The 27,778-nt window shown below is 40.9% G+C and overlaps 1 protein-coding gene across 4 annotated transcripts in view; it reads right to left on the bottom strand.

Annotated features, from left to right (window-relative positions):
* Positions 1 to 27,778, bottom strand: part of OSBPL1A (oxysterol binding protein like 1A) — a 68,884-nt gene that overhangs the window by 22,559 nt on the left and 18,547 nt on the right. Inside the window, exons 14-15 of one of the 4 annotated variants that reach the window (XM_069853975.1) lie at positions 26,122 to 26,228; positions 5,666 to 5,828 (exon numbers count right to left, since the gene is read on the bottom strand). In XM_069853975.1, the coding sequence (XP_069710076.1) occupies positions 5,666 to 5,828; positions 26,122 to 26,228 (270 nt within the window). Of the gene's footprint in view, positions 1 to 5,665; positions 5,829 to 12,760; positions 12,794 to 22,164; positions 22,348 to 26,121; positions 26,229 to 27,778 lie in introns of those variants that run through there. The other 3 variants (XM_069853978.1, XM_069853977.1, XM_069853976.1) reach the window with 3 other exon arrangements.

Consider the following 27,778-nt stretch of genomic DNA (forward strand, 5'->3'; position numbering starts at 1 on the left):
CTGATTCTAATTCAAAACTAGTAATCAAAACCAGCTGGAGTAGTAGTCCACCCAAAAGAATATATCTGTCAGATGTGGTCATTGCCAGGTGCTTTCTTGTTTCCTCTTAAAATTATGCCAGTAGCTTCTCCAGAACATGGAAATTCTATGTTGCTTGGGTGAAAGTGATGGTGACAAGAGGACTTTTTACCACAACCAGATTACAGAAGGGTCAAGAACAGGACAAAACTGTGATCGGTGGACAGGCTGTGCCACAGTGTCTCCATTCTCTCTAGAGAGAGGGAGATCTAGGAGCCTAAAGATCTTTCCTTTCAATAAAAGGATCCATCTCTATCCTCATCATGACTGAACTGAAATTAAGCCAGTTGCTAGGGAATGAAAAGAACTGCCAGCTGGTGCTGAGGAAATGTTAAAAAAGTGGACTGGCACTCCAAAGAATCTTCTCACAAGTTTCCTCAAAGTTGTCAGTCTAGTTCTGTGCCAATTATGATATAACATACCAAATCATTATTTTGGTTGGTACTGCATATAACAAGAAGCATCATTTTCACACGTGGCAAGTCTTACATAAAATTCCTTTACAGGTCATAAGCCCAGGTAGTCAGGAAAGCACTGCTGCATATCCAAGTATCAGGAAGAAACATTCTAGCAGTGCAAGACAACTCAGGTCTCAGCATCCTGACCACATGACGAGCTATAAATCTCATCACAGTAAAGATTCTACCTCTCTATTGAAAGTTATGACAAGAGCATGAAGCAAACCCTGTAACATAAAGCAAAGAGTCTGCCTCCTGTAAGGCTCCATCCAGCTTCTGTTCCGTGTTGGATTGCCTTGTTTTCACACAAGAGTCACAACACACAATTCTCTGAAATGGAGTTTCTACAACAGAACTGAGTCTACAGAGATGGAAAGGGAAGAATAGGTAAGCTTCACCAGAACTGCTGAGATACGTCTCTGTATAACAAGGATTTTAAACCACTACACATGATCAGTTCTCCTAATGCTTACAGTGCTAAGAGACAATTATGCTGAACTGAACTCAGTACCTGCAAACCCCTCCAGAGCTGTAGACGCTGACCAGACAGCCTTATCACACGCCTTACTACATCAAGAGCATGCTACACAATAAACAACAGTAGAAGAATTAAACTAGACACAGGTATAAGAAATTGCTCTCCAAGACAGATTTTTTCTATTTTCATGAGAAATAGCTCTCATTGAGAAAGTATGTCTACAACAGCTCTTGCCATCAAAGGTATCAATCTCCAATCCCTAAACCCCAGCTACCTCCACTGACCCAATGAGCTTAACAGGCCTCAAAGAGCTTGTTTCGGTGTCAGAGTGAACAAGCCTAGTATTGCATAGTGAGCACAGATCAACAGGCAACTCAAATAGAGCTTTTCCCTGGGTACTTGAAGCGAACTCTTTTCTGAATTAAGATTTGCATACTCCCCCGTCTCTGCAAAAAAAAGATTTATATTCACAAGTTGCTACAGAGCAGCTGTCAAACAGATGACTAGGAGAAAATGAGATATTTTTTTCTACTGAACCTAAGGGGGTGTGGGCTAAGGATGGGGGAGAAGGAATAACAGGCCCTGTTCAGAAGCCAAATTTTAAGCCATCTTTGAGACAAGATTGGGCTGACTAGGAAGCACTCCAGCTCACAGCCTGAAGTGTCAGGGTAACAGTAAAAACACCAGCTACATCTTTCAAGAGTGGAAGAGGAAGGGGGAGCAGCATAAACGACAGAAACTTAACTCAAGAGAAGTTTACCTCATCACAAGAACTAGGAAGTCTTCAGTTCTAGGTAGAGAAATTTAGCCAATGTATTTAATCAATAAATACAACTAAAAAAAGTAGTATTTAACCACTGGCCAAGGATGGGTTTGAACTCCAACCAGGCATTTCCCATCTTTTCCAGATGCCCAAAATAATTCTTTTAACTATATTCAAGGTAACAAGCCAACAGCCAGCAGGGTTCTCAGAGGCTGTGGAATATTTTTGGTAAGCGCTCTGAAGAAGCCACTTGACAAACTACCCTAAACACAGGAGGAAAAGGCAATTAAGTTTCTACACTTTTGCACAACTTTTAAGTGAGCTGATAACTGGATACAAATTAAGAGAGCAAAAGCAACAGAACTAGCCTACCACTACTTGTAGCATTTTGGAGCATTATTTATAAACATAGCACCCATTAGTAGTACCAAATAGCTGAAGCTGTACTATGACAGGTTAGCTTTAGTATATAACAAGAAGCAGCATTTTTACATGTGGACAAGTGTTACATAAAATACAGATTCCTTTACAGATCACAAGCCCAGGTAGTCAGGAAAGCTAAATAAAGTAAATATTCCTGCAGCTAAATAAATTTTATAGTAAGATCGCATTGATGCAAAACCTCCCTAAACACACAAAGCTGTGTTTGCAGAACCCCCCCATCTCAGACAAAACCTGTTAAATAGAAAAATCAGGACAGTTCTAAGCTCCTCCCAAACTGTGTGTGCAATTTGCATGTAATCAGGGAATCTTATCTGTAAGGCAAAAAACATGCACCTTCACCCTTTAATTCTTGACCTGCTTAGTCATTTTTCAGAATTATGGATTGACTCTGCATTTGTATTGTTTTCATATGCTTCATGGAGCCTACTGCTCCCCCAGTGCAGGGATTTAGGAGTTAACTGCAACCATTGGAAAGCACTGGTAACAGCATAACACTCAAAAATAAACAGGAGAGACCTCAGCAAACAAACTACTACTTAGTTAAGCAATGTTACCTCATCAAACATTTTCCTCACCCCAGTTTTGGAAAAGAAAGAGGATATTTCTGTAATAGTCCCCACGGTTTCTACAAACAGAACTACCCAACACAGACTGATTAGTGACCAATTTAGTCTATGCCAACACTAGCAGGGAGCATGGCTAAGCTGGAGCAGATCCACAAGCCAAACAGATGGTGCTGAGGACTGGTCTCTAGTTTAAGCATCCTTTCTAGTGGCGTTCTCTTCAGATTAGTTCTACTCTCTGCACCAGGAACTGACTGTCCAATAGCAACCAGATTGTATCTTCTGATTCACCTTCATTCAGGAATCTGGTTCATGCAATCAGGTTGCCCTACAGCATGAATCAGAGCATGGTAAATAGGGACAAGCAGACATTGCTGTGAACATATCCTTTCCAATACACCTCTTGTTCAAAGACCTGGTTTGAAAAGTCTTGCATTGCTCTGAATAGCCACAGCTAGTGATACTTCTGTTGAAAGCAAACATGCAGAATTGTCTAATAGGCAGACACTCTTCTTTTAAAAAGCAAGACAAAACAAGGCAGTGGCTTCTTCTCAACCTGTCAAGTCAAAGCTAGTGATTCTTCAGCTCAAAGTGCAAGCTTAGTTATGCAATACTCTCACTTCTAAACTCACTCCTACAGTGGAGATAAGAAAATTCAGAGAACTAAGTAGAAAAGATGGTAACCTAACAGAAAAAGAACACTGTCAAAGTAGTAGCCTTTTTCAACTGACAGCTCTTGCCATTTGTCCCATCACCTTGTTAAAATACATTGGTGTCTGCTCAATCTCCTATAGAGCCTATTAAGATAAATCATTAATAGGTCTATTTATCCACAATCACTATCATTTACATTAGATTACAATCCATGCTCAGAAGAACTCCTAATGGTTTAGATTTCTGGAGCTATACATTGTTAGCTTCTAACAATTATGCCCAGTCACTACTTTGTTATGAAAATATCTATACTCATATGCCCTGCCTCATTAACCCAAAGACAATCCCCATTCCCAAACTCTGAGCCAGCATCATGTATCTCCAAATCCTTTGCTCTCACTGTATTCTTGTCATACAGAGTCAAGAAGCCTTCAACCTGAGACTCCACAGACACAGCAGAAAAGCTAGAGGGTCAGAAAGTTACCAGGATCCCACCGATTAGCAAAAATATCCCACCTCAAAGCCTACCTACAAAAACACTGATTCCTTTTATGCTTACTGTGAAAGTCATAACACATGCAGCAACCAGGGAAACATATCTTATTTCCCTTTCTCTAGCCCACTCCCTCGCTAAAAATCAGTGCCCTTCCTCCAAAGGTGACACTGAAGACAGAGCCCTAATCCCTGCAAAGCACTTAATGTGAACAACAGAGAAGATAACTTCCCAAGACAGACTCACTTTCTTGACTGTCAACATCAGACTTGTCTTCAGACAAGATTTATCAAGATAAACTACATCAAGTAACATCTCCTGAAGGAGAGAGAATTGATGTGCGTTTAATACATACACACATACAGAGCTACATACACTCAACAAGTTTCACAGTTACACAAACCCACTTGATGCAATTGGTTTGCAACTTCAAGAGATAAAACCACCTCTCCCAACAGAGAAGAGACTTTGCACACTTTCATTCAAGAAGATTTAGAGACCACACCAATTATGAGATGTGGAGACTAACAGCTCTTTAAAGATAAGTATTCTCTCCTATACACAAAGCAAGCCTGGCTGGAGAGACTGCATTCCAGCAGCACCAGACAAACTATTATTCTCTGCTTTGTTGCGACAAGCAAGAGAGCCTGAAGCCTTCCAGCAGAATTGTTCTTTCGGTTCTTGTTGAAGAACCTGTTTCCAGTGTTCCTTAATCTCTTCTCCTCCTTGAAGGCTTGACTAATTTCTTACTATGCCAAGCAGCAAAGTCTGCTGCTGTTGATTCACTGCATTCCTGTGCTAGTGCTATACTTGAGCGTAGACTCCCCTTTGCATGCTTTTATTCTCTGCTTAAGTTGTGCACCACAAAACACTTATCAAGGAATCGAGAACACTGCTTTTCCTTACTTGCCAGCAGCATTAGACAGTTCAATTTGAAGAAAAAGTAACGATACATGCTCCTGACATATAACATCACAACGTAATTAGCTGCTACAGTTAAGACACTGTTCACCCTCAAGGTTTTCCAGATCCTTCATAGCTGCAGACATCTGTGTACTGCAGGATCAGAGAGCTAGAGCTATAATTGAGCTGCACAATGTACAGCCTCTCTATACAAACGCACACTGTAATCATCTTACTGTAGTTCAGAGCTTTTAAAAATCACTATTTCCACATTCTGCAAATGAAAATATGAAAGTTAAACTGGAGAACAGAAAGGGAAAGATATTTCAGGAAGGCATGCAGGATTTTGATTTATCCTTTCCTTCCACCTGTGACACTTAAGGTATAATAAAGCGAAACAGAAGCCTTGAACCTCATTATCCCCCAAAACCAGTGATTTCTATGGACCAGTCTTAACAACAAAGCAAAAGAAAAGAAATAATTATACACCATCACAGAGAAAAGTCAGAAGGCTACCAGATACAGTTACAACTCCTAAAATAGGAGGCAAAATGGCATAGACTCAAGAAATTAGAACTTTGGTGACTGCCCTGTGGTTTTGTAGCTTTTTGTCATGCTAAGGTGAAACACTAGAATTCTGCAGGTGAACTCAGGCAAAATTTCAGAAGCCCGCTCACAAAACACACAAAGCATTCTCCTAAAATTAGTTCCACGTTAGAAAGGTGGAGATTTCACTTAATGTGCAACTGTTCCCACTATCTCATTCCCCACCCCCACCACATTCACCAGACATGCCAGCCACACACTCACATTCTAAACATCATTACTTACCTGAAACAGCATCATAGAACTGCTCTTCACTGATGATGCTGAGAGGTGGAGATCCTTTAACCAGCGACTGCTCTAGTTCATGGTGTTCGGTAGCTAGTGTCTCTAATGCTTCTGACAAGATCTTGGTTTTCTCCTGCTCATGCTCCAGTTTCAAATTCCTCACCTATAAGTAGATACATGTATGAATAAAATCTCATCTCTCTGAAGAATGTGTCACTGGAAGCTACTCAGAAATAGACCAATAAAAAATAACTGGCAAACAGCTGGAACCAAAACCACACAGATTAATGAGAATATTACAGTATTTTGGGATGATGAGGATGTTACTCTGCATTTTCAGTAGCTGAGAACTCTGACAAGACTATAAAGTATAAATCACAATTCCACAAGTGAATTCAAACCAGATAACTATGCCTTAAAACTGAGGGGAAATATTTACAACTTTACTTGGATGACCTTAACTATGGAGTTAGTGATCAGTTCGTACATGCACCAAGCTCCTTGTTATTAGTCCTCTGACTTGGGCCAAGCAGCATCATCTAAATTGAACTACAGAGCAAATGTGAATGTCAGCTACAAATAACTGCAACTGAGCTATGAGCTGAAAGCATTTAACTCTGAGGATTACAGAAGAAGGTTAAAAAGGAGATTCCTCTATTAACTGATTTAACATTGATATAAACAGCCCTCCCCCTCCTGGCTCCTGAAACAGTTTACAGAGGAGCCAGAAGCTGACAAAAAGGGAAGCCCAGCCACCAGATGGTGGATGATTTTAAGCCCACATGTGCAATCAGCTCCAGAGAATGATGTTATCCATATCTTGAGTCCAGGATAGTAACAGGAGAGGCAACATGTCCTTCCTATTTCCTCCTCAGGTTTTTGGCTAGTGCTTTCCCACCACCGCTGTCTGTCAGAGGAAGGAAGAAGACTAGCTGAAGGCTCAGGAATGGCCTCTTCTCCTAGCCCAGCAAGGCTTCAAAGTACTACTTCTTTAGCCCTTAAACTGTTGGTTCTTCTTTCTCTCCCTCCCAGTCCCTTTTTAAAAGCATCCCCAATGCCTGCCTTGTCCTCTAGTTGACTCTCAAAGTCAGTTTACAACTTGAATTCCCCTTCCTCTAAGAGCATGCACAGACATGACAATTTCTTGGAACAGTTAAAGGGAAAACTTACTTTCCTAAGCAATTTACACATGTACTGACATTACCTTTTAGAGTCCAGTTTATGAACTGTTCATGTCCTACCTGGTTACATTTTACATTAAAGTTCTACTGTGGAGGCTTCAAGGCCCCTCTGTAATAACAGAAGAGTCAGAGTCAGGTACAAATGAGGGGATGCAAGTTCAGAGGCTATAGAGGAGATATTAAAGCAGATCTGCCATTTCCAGAGAAGAGTTTCTGTGCTGGCAGTAACATATCCTCTAGAGAAAGATTTATGGAAGAAACTGTCACCCCTCAGTCGTGCCAAATACTAAATCAGCTGGTTTGGCTGTCAGCTGCTGAGTGTAAAGGGGCAATCCAATTAAATGATAATTAAGAGTATAAAACTGGGTTACTAATTGAAAGCAGTAAAACCAGTAAGTCATTTACCAGCTCACAGTTTTACCCTGAACAAAATGAAAAAAATCTGGACTAGTTACTGTCACTTTCATTTAAAGTGCATTCTGACAGTACCAAGGAAGCCAATTACTGCAATGTTTCATACCAATCAGACATGTCACTGCAAAAGAGCCGTTATTAAGCAGTTTCTGAAGGGGTTACATTTTGTATGCCATCGAACATTTAAGGAATTGTCCGTTTAGAGAAAAGGCATCAGCATTTCACCCTTGAGAGAGGGAGGGTGGAGGACTGAAAATAAAAAGGCACTTCTCGTTCTTAAACAAAGTGAAACCAGTTGTTAAAATAGTATTTGCTTTTTTTTTTCTTCCTTGGGTATGGAACATAAAGGCATCTAGTTCAAATGTCTTGCTTTGATAAACTGAGTGATGTAAATATTTTACCTAAAAATTAGGTTTCAATGTCATTTAACAGCAAATTGAAAGAAAATTGAAATAAGTTAACAAAACTCAGGTGAACCTTTTTTTTGCATCCCCTAAAAGCATAGTTGTCTGACTAAACAAGCGAAACCAGATAAGGTAACATCCCCACCCAAAGTCTTGACTTTACAGTTCCTCTGGCCTATACTAATGTAGGACTATTCAGAATTGCAGGAGGTATCTTTTCTAAAAAGGGGTCTCTTTCCAGGAAACAGCCAGCATTACAGTAAAGTTCACTTTTCTGTATGCTTCCAGACTTCCTCACTGCCAAACACTCACTAGCACAGTGATTTAACACTACTAGTACACAACAAAAAAAAACTTTTAATCTGTTAAACAGGGAACATAACACTAGCCAGAAGCTAAGGAAACAAGAAAGCATATTTAAATTTGTTGCTTATAACCTTTTGGATGTTCATTCATATATGAGTGAGCTGGTTTTAAAGCAACCTTAATTCAACACTGGGGGGCTAGAGATGAAAGTCCAATACAAAACTTCTGTCAACACTGCTGAGCTTGTCAAGTGGACACATTCAGAGAGCAGAATGGTGCTCTGAGAACCTCTGCAGCTCCTCTACTCAAAGGTTAAGTGTTTACACCAGCAACTCTTTGAAGATAGCAGTCTAGAAATACTGTCTGTAACTATATCGTTATTAAGCATCCAAGTAGTTCTACAGTGTCAATACGACAACTAATTAAAAAATAAAAGATGGTCCTACTACCCTTATTTTACACCTGTAGAAAACCAATGCTTGCTTGCAGAGACAGAGCTAGTACAACCTTTGTGTGCTCTGCTTAAAAAGAGAGATTTCACTACAGAAATAACCTTGTTTTAAATAAGCACGCTGTTTATTTTTTAAACACAAAGCAGCTTTAAGCAATACTACAATTTTGTCAACTTGCCTTTTGCTATTGACAAGATCTCCTAAAACCTTCCTGCATTTGGCTGTAAAAGCAGGACATTGTGGTTTGGTTTTTTTTCAGAACCACACGCTCCCTTCTTCCAAGATTTACAAGACATGCAAGCAGACGGGCACTATTTTCATAGCCTAGGTTTACTGATCAATCAACTGACCACCTAGGTGATTTCCCAAAACATAATAGTAGATGGCTGTAATGCACACTTTTGCCATACTCAATTCTTCATCCATAAGATTTGGCCCATGATTAGGTCCTATGGTGAATTACTTCATCTTCCTGGCTACTCCACCACAATTTCTGGAGATAATGTTTCAGCTTTCCCCAAAGGCTTTTTGAAGTTATGCTGTATGTTTTCAGTGTCCCAATGGAAAAACAACTGCAAGACTACTGAAGGAATCTCCAGAGTACTTTTAAAAATGCCTATTAACACAAAATCTTCAGAATCTCTGTATAAAGCAGGAATACAAGCATAGAATTAGGAAGACACATGCTTTCAGAAGTGTATGCCTTTTAACCCATTAAACCGGACGCAGGCAGATCAACATTTTTCAGTGGAATATCACCCAATTTCATGAAGTTGCATTAGCTGAATACCATACTCTTACATAGTGCCGCAAATATTTAGTAGTAAATACCACGCCAAAATGATGCAGCTATCAGTGTATACACCGCTCTGGCAATCCAGTCTGAGCATATCCAGAAAAATATCAGAAGAGATGTTTTACTGCCAGCCTGCATGAGGCACAGCTTGAGATACAGCCCTAGTTTCCATACCTTTGGTAGTAGTGCCTGAGCTGAGAAAGGGACAGATGGCAATTCACATGGTACTGGGTTCAGCTCCTCATCCTCCAGCTATGGAATGGCTTGTCAGCTTTGATACCTGCTGCTGGTCCCTGCAATGCCAGTGACACCATAGGAATTATAAGCTCTCCAGAGCTTTGCAGTGACTGCAGCACAGAACACCCTAGCGAGCCAAGCATAAGGCCAGGAGAGTTCCCTATGTAAAATTGGTCAAGCTTCCTACCTTACTCCTGACAGGAGCTGTTCTGCACAAGAGCAATTATAGTTATCAGTAAAGTCATGCTTGTGGTTGCTATTAGACAATGACAGCTTATTACATTGGAATTTCAGTTTTACAATCACTGATGAAAAAAAAAATCTATTACAGCTTTGTCTCACAGAGGTAAACAATAACTCAATAATAAACTTCACAGCTATAAACAAAGCTATAACCTGATACACCGACGTAGAATCCAGACATCCGTATCCAAGTCAGTGCAACAATTTATTTTAAAAAATACTTTTCCAATTGAAGAGGTTTGATACCCAAGTTCTGGTTACTGATTTAACTTCCAGTTTAACTGAATGGGAATCTGGTTCCAACAGCCTATCATAAATGAGTGAGTCCTTCAGGCTGCAAGCACTGAACTGCAAGTTTAAGTGGTAGAATTGAGTTATTTTAGGAGTCAGAGCTCTATTTATTTGAATTTATTTTATTTTAAAGGAAAACAACAAACTATTTGAAGACATTTCTGTTGTCTTTTCATGCTATTAGAAATCATGCTAATCATAAAAGCATGGTGGTAGGTGGGAGACCATAAAAATGAACCAAACCACTAGGGTTTTGAGGTTTTTTGCTGCCTTTTTTTTTTAAAGCCTGAAGTCTTGAACTGTATCAGCACAGCCTGTAACCAAGGCTTCTCTGTTCATCCTAAAGACATCTCAGTACGATACACAAAATACTTGCTTTGTTTGGCGCTGGATGCTTTTGATTTAAATTAATGCTCTGCAACAGTGGCACTTTTGTAGGGTAGGAAAGGGTCACAACACTGTATGACCTGCTAATAAACGATCATCTCAGCAACATGCTATTGCAGCTGCAAGTAAATCCCAAAAACAACAGGCAAGGCACAGAACAAATACAGACACCTCAACAATATGTAGAGCTACCCGTCCTTAACATAAGGTTAGTAAATTAAGAAAACAGCATACCTTAGCTCTAGGTTCTCCTTGACAGGGAGGGGAAGAGACACCACAACACTGAAATGCAGTTTAGTTGAATTTTACTTTCAAAAAGCCCTCAACTCCAGCGTTTGGAATAAGAATGCCGAAAATATGCAGACTTGTATATGCAGAGTTGTGTAGGAAGGAAGAACCACCTCTTTCACATAGCAACCACCCGGGGATCCACAGCCAGACTCTGTCAGAGTGTCAGTACACTGTGTACCAATTCTGCTTTTCCAGTAAGGCGGGTGCAGGAAAGCAGCCTATGACACTGCCTCATCGATGCTTCTGACTACTCTAAAGTGAGACTTTGGTTTTCAATGAATGGCTTTCTCCAACTGCCTCAGAAATTCCATTCTCTCCAAAATGTCACTGCACATGGGACATTTGCGACACAGCACAAACACAAGGTGCAAGTTTTCAGTAGCAAGCTAAGGGCTAGGCTAACACTTAGCTGGAAATCAACATGTAGCCAAGGAATTAGAAAACAGCTGCTACAGTAGGACTAAGCTTTCTGTGGACATCTCCTGACATTAAGAAATATAATCTTGCTTTCTGTAATGAAGTAAATATCGATAAAACCTGCCATTTGTTTCACATTGTTTATATGAAACAGTTTCTGGGTTCAGCCACTCCAACTGGACGCATTATCCTGAAAGACAGAACCTTCCAAACTGTGTTTTGACAAATTACACTGCAGAAAACTACACACAAGGAGCACTAGGAATCCTAAGCAAGAATAGTCTTCACACCAAATGAAAAACCCTACCAAAAAATGTGAGGCTAATAGTACAAATCACAACCCTCAGTGCAGACAATTTGATATTTGTCTATTCTAACAGACAAGGTTGCATAGCTGCAATTTTGCTGTTAGCACAATGCCGTCCCTATTGCTAGCGCCTCCATGCATAAGCCAGTTCTTTGTGGTTACCAGTTTAAACTAGTGCTGAGTAAATCTGTTATTCTTCTACATCTAACGTAGAATGTAAACTACATAGTTTCGAGATGAGCCAGGCTTGCCTCCATGTCTTGAACAAAACCTGCTTTTTCATTTCATCATGGAAGAAACGTAAAGACTCCGAATATCTTTCCTCAAGGCGTATCTGTTTATAAATAGAGCAGTTCTATATATTTTTGTTAGCTAACTTTGAAGCATGCTAATGCTGCACTTGCTCTACAGCATATGCTTCTATAAAGTGCTTTTATATTTCTGCTGTCTAGAGTAGGACTAAGTTGTTGCCTAAGCTGCTACTGAAGTCAAAACTGAAACCACTTGCTCTTGCATAGAGTTCATTGTTTTAACCACATCTGATCTTCAATATTTATTTTCTTTCCAGAAAACTTCTAAGAAGGTTAGATTTTTACCTCTACTCATAGAGCTTAACTCCCACTAAGCACATATTAGTATATGATATGAATATGTATAATTCTGCTTTTCTCCTAACCCTCCCCCTCTCCATTGCCAAAAAAACAAGAACAGATTTAGTTTCAGTACGTTCCTCTGCAAGCATGCCTCAGGTATCTGCAATACTAGAGAAAGGAATGAGTGCTTTATGAATACTCTTATGACACATCATAAAACTGCAAGTCTGACAGCTCACCCTATGTCAAAAACAAAGTGTTCCCAAACAGATGCAATCAGTTTCATGAACACATCACTAAAGCATGTAAATACTTTATACAAAACTTGCAGAGTTCTGATCCATTTACACACAGGCCTTTCCACACAAAGTCCCCCTGCTGACTCACCACTCCTCACCACCATCAACTACAAGGAACTTGTGACAAACATCTACTATCTTAACATACATTAAGGCCTTGTATCATAATTCATTTGCAGGAGTAAACTAGCTCTTGTAAACTTAATCTTAGCTTTGGCTCACCCCAAAGTACAAGACCGATCAAAATAAAAGTCATGCTTTACTTTTACTGTTCTCTTGCTTAGGTTTTCTCTCTGTGCTATAAGCTTATCATTTTCCCTGCTTCAGAGATCTATCAGATCTCTAGCTAAAAATAGAGTAGTTACTTGCCAGTGGCTTGAACTATTTCTAGTGCACCTGCTGAAATGCAAACCAAATGTGATCGATTAATCAAGGAGGTAAGCTGAGCTCACCGATGACAGGTAAAGGTTTACTTACTGTATCACAAGACAGCATCAGTCTTCATCTCAGAAGTCTGGCCAGCTGACTTTACAGCTACAGCATCCAAGTACTACATCTAACCAAGATCGTCGAACTCAAAAGAGGAAAAAAAAACCTCAGAAGGCTAACATCACATTTTGCATTCCTTCTCATATGTAGGAAGCCACCAATAAAGTTCCTTTTTGTACAAAGGCCGAATGATCTCAGTGCACACAAAGCCACATACATACCAATTTGAAATCTTGGTAATCTATTCACTTACATCCCAAATCAAAGTCTACAGAGGAAACCAAAGACTTCGTAAATCAAGTCATAAGACTCAATCATTCCACAGACTAACACAAGGATTCGTTGTTGGTCAACTACCAGTGTTTACCTCAAAAGTTCAAGAGGAGGACTTTAGCATGGCTGACTTGAAAAGGCTACATTTCATTCTTCTGAGTATAGCATTAGAATATTTGCCTATATTTATTAATCAGGAAATTCTGCTAATGAAGGAAAAGGACCAGATCTGATCATTAAATCCAGAAAGAGTGGAAACACTGTTAGAAGCAACAGCCAAGATACTGTCCACGCAGAAGAAACTCAGACTTCCAGAGGATCATGTCAGCACAGACAGACATCAAGGCAGTAAGAGAAGTCACTCAAGAGAAGAGCCGGAGATGCTGAGAGCAGGCAGCTCCCTTATTCCAAAACAAGTGTATTATGAAAATTCATAATTCAAGACTGCCTGGTTTAACAGTTTCTGAACTCTCCATATACTAGGGACAAAGACTGTTTGCCTCTCACCTTTTCTCCCTAAGATCCTAACACTTCCTCCTCAACACGGAGCTTGCTGTTTTCCTTTCCTTCTCCTGTTTCCACATTTGGCTATGTCAAAGCGTGTTTATTCAGAGGCCAATGAAGAACCACAGCTTTAAACTGAGAGAATGCTGCAGTTCTGAACCAAGAACTCATCTAGGAGTGCAGGAACAAACTGTGAAGACCTGATTTCTGGTTGAAGATTAGAAAGATGGTTTTGGCTTAAAAAGCCAAAGTTTTCTACCAGAAAACCTGTTTTCTTTAAAGTGATTCTGCACTGGTCAGGACTTAAGAGTTTTTTCCATTTTGTTTCTGAAGTGAGACTTAATGGCAATTTCAAGTTGCCCATTCAAAAATATTTGTTTTCCATGTATTACTTAGAGGACTTAACTAAACTGACAAACTTCATGAAATCTGCTTATGTTTCAGAGCTGCAGAAGTTGTCAGTTTCCAGAGTGCATTCTGTCCCTACTCCTGGTCCAGTATTATAATACTGATTGGGAAGATTTCAGGAGTTCAAACAAAAAAACGCCTGATTTTGTAATTTTCTGTTCAGTATTGTTTCTATTCCAAGTAAAGCTGAAATTAAACATGGCTGCTATTCACATCTGCCAACAGCTTATGCCAAAACAAGCTGGGACTGAATAACATCAGTGATACACACATTTGGGACGCTGGTTTCAAGTTGCAGAGCTAAAAGATTACCAGAAAAAAAAGCACTCCCAAAGATATTTTGCTGCCATAGTGAGACAAAGTATCTATTTCCTTAGAGACACGTGCCACAAGTAACTTTACCAAAACTAAGGGTCTCATCCAAGCTGATCTATTAGATTGGTGCCAACAGGACCAGAACTGTATATTGCTGCATGCTTTCAGATCTAGTAGGGACTTTTTTTTTTTTTTTTTTTTTGCATCTTTTCCCACTGAGCAACTCTGGAAATCTTTGGAGTCTGCAAGTCTCACAAACAGACCAGACTTTAAGACGCAAGGGTTCCTACGAACATACACAGGAAATATTTCCTTTTTATTCTTAAGGACTGTTTTGAAAATAGATCTTAAGGCAGCTTCGCTCTAACTACTTCCCTTAAGTATTTTTCAGCACACCACTGATTACTTTGATCAGTCCCTTTGTATCCCATTCCCTTCTCTCATTTGGCCACAGCAAATGCATGTATTGACATTTTCTCTTTTGAAGTAATTGTCATGTTTTTGCTACGTTTTTGTTGGCTCCTACTGGGTTAGTAGCACTGCTGCACAACTGGACACATTGACTCAGAGTGAAACCAGCTTCCTACTGAAAAATTAACACTTCTGAAGCTGGTTGCCTGTTCTACCAGCTCCACGTGGGGAACCTTGCTAATTATTCATGAGCAGTAACACAGGATTTTTTTAAAAAAGCAATTCCAAACCAAATATGCATGCCGAACAGTTAGCCTGCACTTACAAGTAACTCTGTCTTCCTTACTAGCTTTTACTTCATTCTGGACACTAACTAAACTAGATTAGAAATTTAACTCCTACATAGGACAGAAATCAACAGCAAGTATAACAGTGCTAGAGTTCTGGTCTCCAAATGAAGTCCACCTTGGAAAGCATTTTCATTTGCTGCAACTCAGAAAACACTCTCCTCAGCTTTCCTATATTAGAATTCGACTTCAGAGAGACAAGTAGCAGAAATTCCACTTCTATTTCAGATTTTAGAAGGACTTGCAGAATTAAGAAGTTTGTCTCTTCTCAGGAATGATTTTCCTCTCGGACAGGTCACTGTTTTGACCTTACCCTAAAGCAGGCAACAGACAGCAAACATCAGCTAGGCCCTCGGGAGACTGAGAAAGTATTTCCTTAAGTTCGAATATGTTGTATGGAAGTTCATCATGCAGTTCAGGCAGACATAACTACGCTTTAGGCTACAGAAGCCCAAACTGAAAGTTTACAATCTCAGAACCGATTAGCAAAAAGACATTTGCATATTCAGAATGAAATCTGAAATGCTGCCTCCCAGTTTTTATTTTTGTTACACTTGCTAGATTCTAACTCCCAACAATTACCCCAAAATATGATACCTACTGACATATTACAAGGAGACACTATAGAACACTACCACTGCCAGGCAGAACAGCTGGATAATCAAAATGGTTTCACTCCGTGGAACAGATCATCTCTCCTTATGAGTGACCTCAAATGCTTTTGTCTTTATCTGAAGGGATTGCTGTTGGTTGAGCAGTTTTGTTGGGTTTTGACTTTTTATTCGGTGGGTTGCGGTTTTTTTTTCCGGGGGTGGGGTGTGGGGTGTTGGGGGTGTTATTACTGGTTTGGGATTTTTTTTTTCTTCTTTTATATTTTCTCTGTTGCAAGAATAGAGTGGAGGACTGCTCAGCATGAAGAGAGGGCGGCTCAGGGTGGACCACTACCATATAAATTCTTGAAGGGAGGGTACAAAATACAACAGTACCAGGCTTTTCTCAGTGGTGCCCACTGACAGGACAGGAGGCAATGGGCACAAGCTGAAGCACAGGAAGATTCCTTATGAACATCAGGAAACAATTTTTGACAGTGAAGGTGACTGAGCACTGGCACAACTTGCCCAGGGAGGTTGTGGAGTCTCCGTCCTTGGAGGTACTCAAGAGCCATCTGGACATGGTCCTGGGCAACCAGCTCTAGGTGGCCCTGCCTGAGCAGGCAAATTGGACCAGAGAACCTTCCAGACATCCCTTCCAACCTCAACCATTTTGCTATCCTGTGAGATAAGAGTTTAGCCCTTAACCTGAAGTGTGGCTTCAGAGCTGAAAAAGACACAGGTTAGACAAAACAAGATTCCTGTTATCTGTAGGCACAGATGCAACTGTGTGTTTCAAGTTGCCTTAAAGGCTCAGACAACTCATTTTCATGTCAGTTTTATTTGTCTGACCTTGCAGCAAGGTGTTTCACTGCAACAGACAATCCAATTTGCATGCATAGCACATAATACTTCCACAATTATTAGTCCTGCTGGCATTAACAACAAGGTATGAAGTATTTATGTACGCAGATTACCACATTACCTAGGAGCTAGACTATTCTCTCTTGACAACTTAAGATAACTGCCCACCACAACGATAAAATCCTCGTATATTACTGTGCCCCATTAGTTCATGTCTATCAGTTCAAACCTTCCAAGTTCCTGCAGGTGATTTTCTGCTAAAGTAGACCTACACAAGGCCTAGAGGCTGGCACTCCTGACCAATTAAATTGAATGTTTCCAAACAAGGTGAGAGCAGTTTTGTTCTCCCTGCTCTTTCTCCCACCATAGCTCTTAACTCAAAAAAGGGACATGCAATAGTTACAACGATTACATTTCAAGATTAATAAGAAGCTGTATTTCTATTCAAGGGTCAAAACAACAGATCTAAATATGCTTATGTTGTGGGAACAGTGTGCTCAAAAGTTTTGTGCTGCCAGAGGCAGATTAAAAAGTTTATAGTCTGCTTCTGTGATTAAACTGTTTTACTTGAGAGCTTAGTATTACCCCTACACTACGATGTACACTGCACATTTCCTTCTAACAGGCATGCTTTAACGCCATTCTCAAAGTCTCCTCGCCTACCTAAGGATCAAGAGTTACTGCATTGGAGTCCAATTTTCATCATAATTAATGTAGCAGTGACAAGTATAATGGGGGCGGGGTAACATTCCCACGTAAAAACCAGTGACTGAGTCCACATTTATAGTACAGGTAAGGCAAAGCTATACCAGCAAAATAAGCTCAATGCAGGTGTCACTCCTAAATGCATTCTATAAAGACTGAACAGGAAGGCTATCCTTACAAAGCTAGACATCCTCTTATACCGGACTCCTCAGGATATTTACAAATGGATACACATTATTGGTAAGAGGCCCTCTATCTTAACACTCCTTTGGAGCAACATTCAGCTCTGCTCTTTCCTACAAGCAGAGCATCATTTGTTTTGTGTATGCATATCAGCTATCCATACAGGATAGCATAGGCCTGCATTTCCCATTTGTATATAACACTAAACACATCTATTTTTAAATTATATTACTGATGCATTTAAATGGTGGTAATGTTAAGAATAATACAAGCACTCCGGAGAAAAAAGCTACTAATGTTCTTTGATGACCAGGCCTAGCATGTACCTTCAGGGAAAATTATAATCCCAGTGATTCATTTTCCATACGTAAATACTTTCTAAATACAGCCCATTTACCAATTCTAGTGATAACCTCGGTGACTCAGCAATCAACATACACAAACGCATTCCTTCACTGGGCAGCACAGCAAGCAGAGATAACACTTAATATTAAAACCAAAAAAGCTTTTAAAGTCAGTAGCAGTCTGGGAGAGAGAGAGGCCAACAAGTACATGTTCCTTTCATGAGATAAAAAAAAAAAAGATCATCAGACAAGAGGTCAAATTCCACAATAGCTCACCTCTGTTACAAACATTATATCATCTCTGAAGAGTCATTGACTAAAAATTGAAAAACCACAGTTTTGGTTGAAAAGCCATGACTGTAGCCAGATGAAGTTTAAGTAGGTGGGAAAAAAAAAAAGAGGACACCCCCACCCACCCCACCCCCCATTAGTACTGTCTAATTAGAAGATCATCCATTTTATTCTACATAGCTAGAAGACTGTCATGGAGCCAGAAGTGAGTAAAATTCACCAACTAAAACCACAAAGAATAGCAGAGAAGTAAGTTTAATCTCTTTTAATCTCCTTTATTCAAGGAAAGGCTACACAATTGCACATGGACAGACTACTAGGCCATAAGGCAAGAAATCTGCAATCACTAACATTAAAGGACACCAAGTCAAACATACCAAAAATCCCTCCAAATGGCAAATTTAAGATGATTTGACAACAAGAAAGTGACACGAAGCCTTAGGTTACTTATGCTATTCAGGTACAATGCCTTTAAAACAACCTTACACAAAACGTACAGGTAAAAGTTAAATATATTATATCCTTCAAAAGTAAATGTAATATCAAGTACAGGACAGACTAAATGAAATTTGTTTTTCATACGTACAGACACTATTTGTTAGTATTGCTGTAAGAAGCTAGTTTGTCAGCTTTACAAGGAAAGAAGCATTAGAAACCCCTTAAGTTTCAAGAAAGAAAGGTCAAGAAGGGGATTACATCTCCAGAAAATTAGTGTGTGTGGCCACTGTCATCCAGTTCAGCATTCTGATGTTCCATGCAGCTGAGAGACAAAACCTGACCACTCAGCAAGACTGCCATTGCAATCCAGTATACGTTAAGATAAAACACTGAAAACAAGCTGATCAGCTTTAGGTGCCATTATAAAAATCACAACGACATTAGAAGGACAGAAATGTGAACCCTTCTCACTCCAGTTTGTTTTCCAAGTGTGAAGGAGAGGAAAACAAATATCCTCATAGCAATAAGTAGCAAAAAACACAAAAAGGAAACTCCCATGTTACATATCTTTTTTGTCCCTCTCCACCAGCCACCAGATTACACAGAGACAACAGCACTGTTTTTCAAATACTTTCATGGAAAACAATTGCCAATTGCTGTTTTAGAAGCTCACTGTATCAAATAGTACTCCATTAAAACTTGATTACTCCCTGATCTTTCTTCCCTGCAGCCTTCAGCTTAGCCCCGTTTTTCCATGTTTTTGCAAGACTGCAGAAGCATAGTGAGAAGAGGCCTACAAATGGATTCTAAGTTAGTTTACACAAGTCTGCTTACCAATAACTGCTAAAAAAAAACATCTATAGGCCAAGCTTTGAAAAAGCATTAAGTCACTCAGAAAAGTGCAAGAACAGGTTAGCAGTATGCTTCGAGTTGGGCAATGCAGTACCAAGCAGAGAATGCCTTCGAACAACTTGTGCGACTGGCTTTCACAAAGGCTTGTAGAGCTACAAGTCAGCAAGAGTTTGTCATTATAAATCAGTATGTCATCTTGGCCAACAGATTATATTCAAGCCCATCACCAGCTATAAGGACAATGTTCTCTTTCGAAGACTCTCTTAAGAGAAAAAACCACAGTTGAGACCCTGCTGTACTACAAAGAGACCATCATCTTCTGTGCTACAGTAACATCCAGGTGCCCTTCTGTCAGCCAAAACCATCTGCCACCCAGAAGCCTTTTGTATATGGCAGTCAAACAAGGATCTTAACTGCTTCAAAATGTAAGCATTCTGTCAACACACACAATATTCTTTAAGTAAACATGGCTGCTTTTCTTTTATCTTTTCCCTGAATGGAGTCCCAGTATTCATTATTTTAACAAGCTTCCGTCAGGGCTGTTGCTTAGCTTCTCTGCTCCCTTCAGTGACCTATTCACTTGGCTGTTCTAGGACGGTCTCTGAAAAACGTTAAAGATCATAACTCCTCCACCTCCTAAATACTTTGAACTCAGTAAACTTTCTCCTTTACATACTACTGATAAGGACATTGTCTTCACAGACCTGTAGATCACCTTCTATCTGCAAGGCTGTAGTACAATAGCAGAAAGAAAATGCTTCCAGAGGAAGAACATCATGCCATCTGCAAACATTTCACTATCAAGTTCCTCTAATTTGAATATCTCATGCTTAGAGCTTTAGCATAAATGAAAGACCTGCATATACAACACTTAAATTAGTACAACAAAAATCATTAAGACATGACTAGAGCTGCTGATGTTCTCGCAGGAGAAACGGCCCACCACATAACTTTCTTGTCAGTAGCTTTGTTCTCTCATATGCCATACCTATGCATTTACTCCACATGTTATATCCCATATTCTTCTGCATAAAGGAAAAGCAGCAGCCTTCATCTGTGCGCCTGTTTGAGCATAGAGAACCTCCCAATTAACTTGTTAATTTCAAACAAGTTCCAAGCCACACTAAGTATTTCTAGCACATTTCTACTCATCTGGAGGGGAAGAAATAGGGTCAAGTCAGTAAGACTCATACAGCCAATAAAGATTTTCTTGATGTAGACACCTCAAGTCTCTCAACATCAGACACTTCTTGCTACGCCCAGTGCTACTATCAGCTGTCTGAAAATTGCTCTCTTTTCCCCAAGCTGATGGGCTGAACAGCATTTCAGTTGTTTGAGGCATTGCCTATAGGCCTTGACACACAGAGGTCTTGCCTTGATTTTCATCATTTTCAGGAGGAGCCACAAAGCAGAACAGACAGAATTGTTGTTGTGCTCCAGTGACTGAAAGGAAACAAAAAAGGTAAGGCTTTTGCTTGTTTCTAAGTACAAGGTGAAAAGAGCAGAGTAACACAGGCACTGACTTCATGACTTGAAGGGCTAAGGACTCTATGGTTCTAGGACTAGTACAACAGCTAGGCAGGACACGATCCCCTCCCAAGTGCTAAATTAGAAATTCTGAAGTTAACTTCTTCCTTATCTTTCCTAACTTTAGTCAAGACCCTCACCATCTCCCTATTTCTCCCTCTCACACACCAAAGGCTCCCAGGACCTGACAGATTAATGCAGCAGACTATATTGCCAGGTGGCAGAAAAGGACTGCTGATGGACTCCAAGACTTTTCCAGACAGATTCGCACAGGGTGACCTATCATTGGCTCTCCCTTGACTGCAGACTGTCATCGCTGCTCCCCTCACCTTCACTCCAACAAGGAATATAATGATAATTTAAAAAAGGATAATAAAAGGCCTCATTAAGGAGTCATCTGGACACAGCTTACAGGCACCTTCTTCATTCACAGTCTAGTAAGGTAGTAGGTACAGCAGCCATGCTAACACATCTCCCAGACCACAAACCAGACATGTATTAAGGACAACTATTTGTATCACAAAAAGCACGTGCAATTATTCACAAGAACACAGACAGACATATAGCCCGTTGACACTCAATTATGTTTCCAAGAAATACAAAATAAGCTAAGGCAGTGCAATGAATTTCCGGAGATTAATATTTGCTAGTTGAACTGCATGCACATTCTTATTTACAGTACTTCAGTTACACATACAATAGGTCTTCACCATGGTGTAACATGCTAACTAAATCCCAGGACTATGAACCACAGTATTTTGACCTTAAAGTTTCTGAAAACATGACAAGCTTAATGCGCTATGACAAGTTCTACCTAGCTGAGTATAACAACTCATTCAAAACCAAGAAATGACGAAACCTTTTCTGAATCCTTTATCTCATCAGCAAAGGTTTTTCATCAGCTTGCAAACAAACCTCGTTTTCAAAAAAAAAAAAAACAAACCAAAAAACCACACCTAGAAAGAATGACAATACATACAAAGGAAGATTAAAGCCAACTACGGACTAGAAATGAAGTCAGCCTACAACTGGTATTGTTCTAAACTCATGTAATATGAGCTCTTAATTTACTGTTAAATATAACCTTCGACAGTAAAAGTGAAACCTAAGAGGCAAGATACTCATCAGCACACTTTATCCAGCACTAGATAATGAAGCTGCAAGCTAAAAGATAAATAAAGCCCATTTCTTTAAAGAATGCCTTTCCTATCAGTTTCATACAGCTTCAGTGCAAGCAGTTCAAGTACTGGAGACGAATTTCAAACCCGTCCACAAAGGGTGGCAGAAAGAATAGCGATTCCCTTAAGTTAGGAGAAGTTGAACTCTCTCTATAAAAATACCTTAGAATATAAAAGAAACGATCCGGAATCGAAGCGCTTTTCGCAGGCAGGCTCTGGTATCTGGTAGGAAGAGCGCGAGGGGAGCCCTGCTCCAAACCAGCACTCGCTAACCTTGTGCCAAAGTCACTGCAGAGACCGCTCCGAGCGGCACCGGCTCCGGCACCAATAAAGCGCTGGGATGAACGCGGTCAAACGCTCCTCACTCCGTGCCGAACAACGAAAAGGAGCCGAGGGAGCCCCGCCCGCGCCCATCCCCGCTGGCCACAAGGGCGCAGCGCAATGTCAAGGAGGAGCCGAGCCCCGCGGGCGCAGGACGTGCCGGGGCCGCCGGAGCCGCTGGCCGGGGCGGCGCTTCGGGCGGGGACAGCGCCCCGGCCCCGCCGAGACAGCCCGGGGCGGGGCCACCGCAGCGGGGGAGGCTCGGAGCCTTCATCCCCGGCGAGATGCGCGGCTCCCTCCTCCTCCTCCAGCGGGCCCCTCCCGTACCGTGCCTTAAGCAAGTGGAAGGGAGCGGAACCTTCCCATGTTTTGAGTGGGGTGGAACCTTTTCCATCTTTAGTGCGGCATTAGCAGGTTCATTCGCATATCCCAGAATCCACCTTTGAGATCATCAAGCCGAACGGTGCCTGTTCGCTGCTAAATCCCATGCCTAAGGGCTTCCCCTACTCATCTTTTAAACACCTCCAGGGATGGTGACTGAGCCACCTCCCCGGGCAGCCTCTACCATGCCCAATGACCCCTTCTGTGAAGCCTGGAGAAGAGGAGGCTGAGGGGAGACCTCATTGCTCTCTACAACTACCTGAAAGGAGGTTGTAGAGAGGAGGGTGCTGGCCTCTTCTCCCAAGTGACAGGGGACAGGACAAGAGGGAATGGCCTCAAGCTCCGCCAGGGGAGGTTTAGGCTGGACATCAGGAAAAAATTCTTCACAGAAAGGTTCATTGGGCACTGGAACAGGCTGCCCAGGGAGGTGGTTGAGTCACCTTCCCTGGAGGTGTTTAAGGCACGGGTGGACGAGGTGCTAAGGGGCATGGTTTAGTGTTTGATAGGAATGGTTGGACTCGATGATCCGGTGGGTCTCTTCCAACCTGGTTATTCTATGATTCTATGAAATCTTTCCTACTGAGAGCAGCCCTAAGGAAAGGACTTGGGGTGCTGGTCCATGAGAAGCTCAGCGCGAGCCAGCAATGTGCACTCACAGCCCAGAAGGGCAACAGCATCCTGGGCTGCATCAACAGAAGCGTGGCCAGCAGGCAAGGGAAGCGAGACCTCATCTGGACTACTGTGTCTAGTTCTGGAAACCTCAAAGTAACAAGGATATGGAACTGTTGGAACAGGTCCAGAGAGCAACAAGGACAATCAGAGGGCTGGAGGACCTTCTATATGAGGACAGGCTGAGAGATTTGGGGTTGTTCAGCCTGGAGAAGAGAAGGCTACAAGGAAACCTTATAGCAACCTTCCAGCACCTGAAGGGGGCTGACAAGAAAGCTGGAGAGGGACTGTTTACAAAGGCATGGAGCGATAGGATGAGGGGCAATGGGTATAACCTGGAGAGGGGCGGATTTAGACTAGACATAAGGTAGAATTTCTTCATGATGACAGTGGTGAATGCACTGGCACAGGTTGCCCAGGGAAGCTGTACTTGCCCCATTCCTGCAAGTGTTCAAGGCCAGGTTAGATGGGGCCTTGGGCAGCCTGATCTAGCGGAATATGTCCATGCCCATGGCAGGGGGGTGAAACCAGATCTTTTAGGTCCCTTCCAATGCAAAATATTCTAAGATTCTATGATTCTAATGTCAGTCTGAACCTCCCCTGGCACAACTCGAAGCCATTAAACATTGAGGCTATTATTATGCTACAATTTCCACAGCAGAGATAAGCAATACTAAACAAAGTCTTCTCTAAAAGGCAAAAAGCACACTGGCCATGGTTATCCTTTCTCAAGTCAGCAGCTTCTGCTCATTAGTCCAGCAGTGGCTGCTGGTATGCTGACAATTTAAATTAGAGTGGAAAAAAATTCTCCTTCAGGAGCGGGATAAAAAGGTACCAGGCTTGAGAACCCATTCATTCTGGAGCGCCATATTTCACAGGACAAGAACAACGCAGCAGAAAAGTATCATGGAGCAAGTCATTCCTCTCTACTCAGAGGAAGCTCTACCAAGGAGTAGCTTGACAAGCTGTAGTCAGTCTCCAGGCCTCCTGTCAGCAGGACAACAACTCAGGCAGGAAAGCAAACAACTGCTGTAGTTATTCTTCCTGAAGGCAGTTTGGCAGTTTAAAGTTAACAGCAGCCAATTATTGCCAGAGCAGAGCATTCATGGCAGTTGTTCCCCAACACTTACAAGACTTAAGCCTAATCTTCACTAAAAAAGATTTTTAGATTTCAGACAAGTGTTTTTATATTAGAGTTTGATACTTTAGAGTTACACTTTACTATTCAATATACTTGGAAGAAATATTAAGGCATTTACTTGATGTCCTAATGCAGAACCCAATATATCCCCTTTGCTTCGCAAACAGATCTACAGCCTAGAAATCAGCACTGAATGGCAAAGAAGAGGGCCCTGTTATAACAGGCAACACAATGAAATGCTGAGGGTTTAAGAACAGCAATGCTCAAAGAACCTAACTCTTTTGAAAGGTTCAAGTCTTAGGAAAGGATTGCTGCTCCCTTATGGGCTTATGGTGCCTTTAGAAGCCTGCATTATATTCTGGAATTGCAATAGCTTTAAGTTTAAAAATACTAAGACAACTCCCAGGATCACATCTTCTCCCTGTCACGACTGACTGATTTCACCAGCTATGTTGGAAATTCAAGTTCACACCTAAGCCTATTCCTCTGTGCCCAAGTCTCTGTGCTTCCAGATTAAAATAAGGCCTCTATAACAGCTACTGAAACTGTTCAAGTTCAAGTAAGGTGAAATTACAATTTCACCATATGTTTTGCCATACCCCACTCTAGAAAGCTATTTTAATCTGGCTTGCAGCAAGATGCCAACACAATTAGGGACTACTAACTAACACTACACACCCACTGTTATAACAATTTCCCCCTCACCCATAAATGAAACTGGCAGCTTTAATATTAGATTTTCTTAAAGAAAAAACTCAATGCAGAAAAGCAATGCTTGCTCTGCTCTGCTAAAGCTTTGACTCAAGTAAGTCTGTAAGACTTGTGAGTAGACACAAAAAGGCTTGGAAAGGAACAAAAGAAAAATCTTAAACCCAACCTAGACAATGGAGCCAGTGTTTGCAGCTCACTTTAATAACTAGAACACTAACAACACCAACACAGACCTCTTTCAAACACAGCTTACTGACAACAAGGACCTAACTGAGGGATTGCTGTTACTAAACTACAGGAAGACAAAATTTTTTCCATGGTACGAGGCATTTTCTAGAGGACAAAAATACCACATCTTCTACCCAGGAATTAATGAGTTTGACACATACTCCCGAACTGAAGCATTTGCATTATGTTTAACACCATACAAGATATTTGTCACTGAGAAGCTGGAAGTTCAACACAGGCATTCGCACACCCACTAAGCACATGGTCTGAAAAACAAATTCAGAAGCAATACTGTTCAACACATCAGTTAGCCAGTACAAAAAAAAAAAAAAGGAAAAGATTAATTTTCAATATTTTAACCTTCAAATCAGCAAAGCAACTGCTTTTTTGAATCCAAGCATTCAGTTTGAACATTACAGGCAGCAGTTCTGCCAACAAGAATCCGTGTATCTTCTGAATGCTCAAATTCTAAGATATCCTTTTGTAGGAGAATTTAGCAACTCTTTCTCTGGAAGCAAGAATTCAGATGTAGAGCATATAAAAAGACAGCTTACCAACCATATGAAGTTCTATGGTGCATGTATTTTTGTAACAGGTAAGCAGCAAACTGGCAAGAGACATACCAAGCTATTCAGACCCTTTTTAGGCCCACACAGCACACTACATACCCCTTCTTGCTTTGTGAATAGGTCAAGGCAGTCAGCCAGGGCCTCACATGTTTCCTGGGATACTTCAGAGACCACATCAACCTTTTGCAGGATGGGAGAAGGTATTCCTGAAAGCACAAATGATTAGTAGTATTAGGGGACATTGAAAGTTAGAGGAAAAAATATTTAAGAATCCTGTAATACAGATGTATCATTGATAGGTTACAGGAAGGCTGGTAGACTGCAAGATCTATGAGAGGAAAGGGCAAGCAGAAGTAGCACTAAAAGAACACAGGTTCTTTATTTTGCATCCTTTCCCTAGTACTGCTATAAATGGCACATGAATGGATCGAGTTTCTCCTTCAGAATGGCTTAGAAAGCAGAAGAGTAAGCTATGGCAGCAAGACACTGGAAAAGTGACTACCAACAATCCCCTTTTAACCACTTCCTAGATTTAAAAGCCCCACAGTTGCCAGGTGATAGAGTTCAAATACAAAGGATACTGCACTGGTGTAATATAAGGGAGAAATGTAGTGCTTTTTGACTTCTGCCATGGTATTATATAGAGAAGATCACAGTGCAGCTGAAAATTTAGGTTTGAAAAATAGATGGGAAGTTACAAGGATACTGATCAATAAAAGGGGAAGGAGATTTTATTTTCATGGACTCATCTCTGCATAATAAGTGCAGCTTGCAGAGCAATAACACCTCACACCCTGAATTCTATAACCACTTATAGAAGAGGCTACATGTCTAGAACCAGCAGGAAAGCAAGATAAATAATTTCTAGCAGCCGATTAGGTTAAGTTCATCTTTATAGTTTTGTGACAGAAATTACTCAGAAGTCAAGCAAGACATTCTCTCAGAGAGTATAAATGTTGCTATTAACTACGCGTTCATTTTTGTGGCTGCATACTCCAAGACTGGTTGACACCATTTAGTAACACGTGCTTCAAGCTGATGTCACACCAACAAAGATTAAGAGGTCTGGCAATCACAGTTCTTGAATTTATTTTTCAACTTACAGTGCTTGTGCAGGACAAGATACCGTGCATATCCACACCCTAATTGTTGCCTTTAATACCAAAGCTTGCTGCTGACTGGATTAGAAGTCTCTACTTACAGCAGCTATCAAGATCAGCTAGAGCCTCCAGAAGGAAGGGCAGCACACTGAGTGCAGAAGCAGTAGACAGCTTTACTTGTAATAAATCACATGCATAAACCTCAAAGATACCTGGATTTAGAATAGCATGTTGAGACAGTTAGGGAGAGAATTTTAAATATCAGATAGCCATTTTCATATTACTCAAAAGCTTTTAAGAGAAATTCCACACAGAAAGCCCTTTCACTTAAATTTGCATTCTTCTAGAGCCAGAAGTCTCTAATGCTTTCAAGATATCACATCAACCCAATATGAGAGCTGGGTGGACTGCAGCAGCTCTCTGTTGAGACATACTGAGGTTACACATGACCCTGAGAACAGTTTGCTGACCCATGAAGTTAAACATTTATTGTGAAGAAGATAGGAACTGCTATTGGCCAAGACCAGCATTTTCTAGGAAAGAGATAGTATCTGCTTTTACTTTACTATGAGTTTTGGTTACTCAAGTTGTGTATTTACAAAAAAGTGAATGTCCTCACTGGTTCTTCAGGTCAGCAATGTGGCCAGAAAAACTGC

This window comes from Phaenicophaeus curvirostris, chromosome 3, assembly GCF_032191515.1.
Source record: "Phaenicophaeus curvirostris isolate KB17595 chromosome 3, BPBGC_Pcur_1.0, whole genome shotgun sequence".
NCBI lineage: Eukaryota > Metazoa > Chordata > Aves > Cuculiformes > Cuculidae > Phaenicophaeus > Phaenicophaeus curvirostris.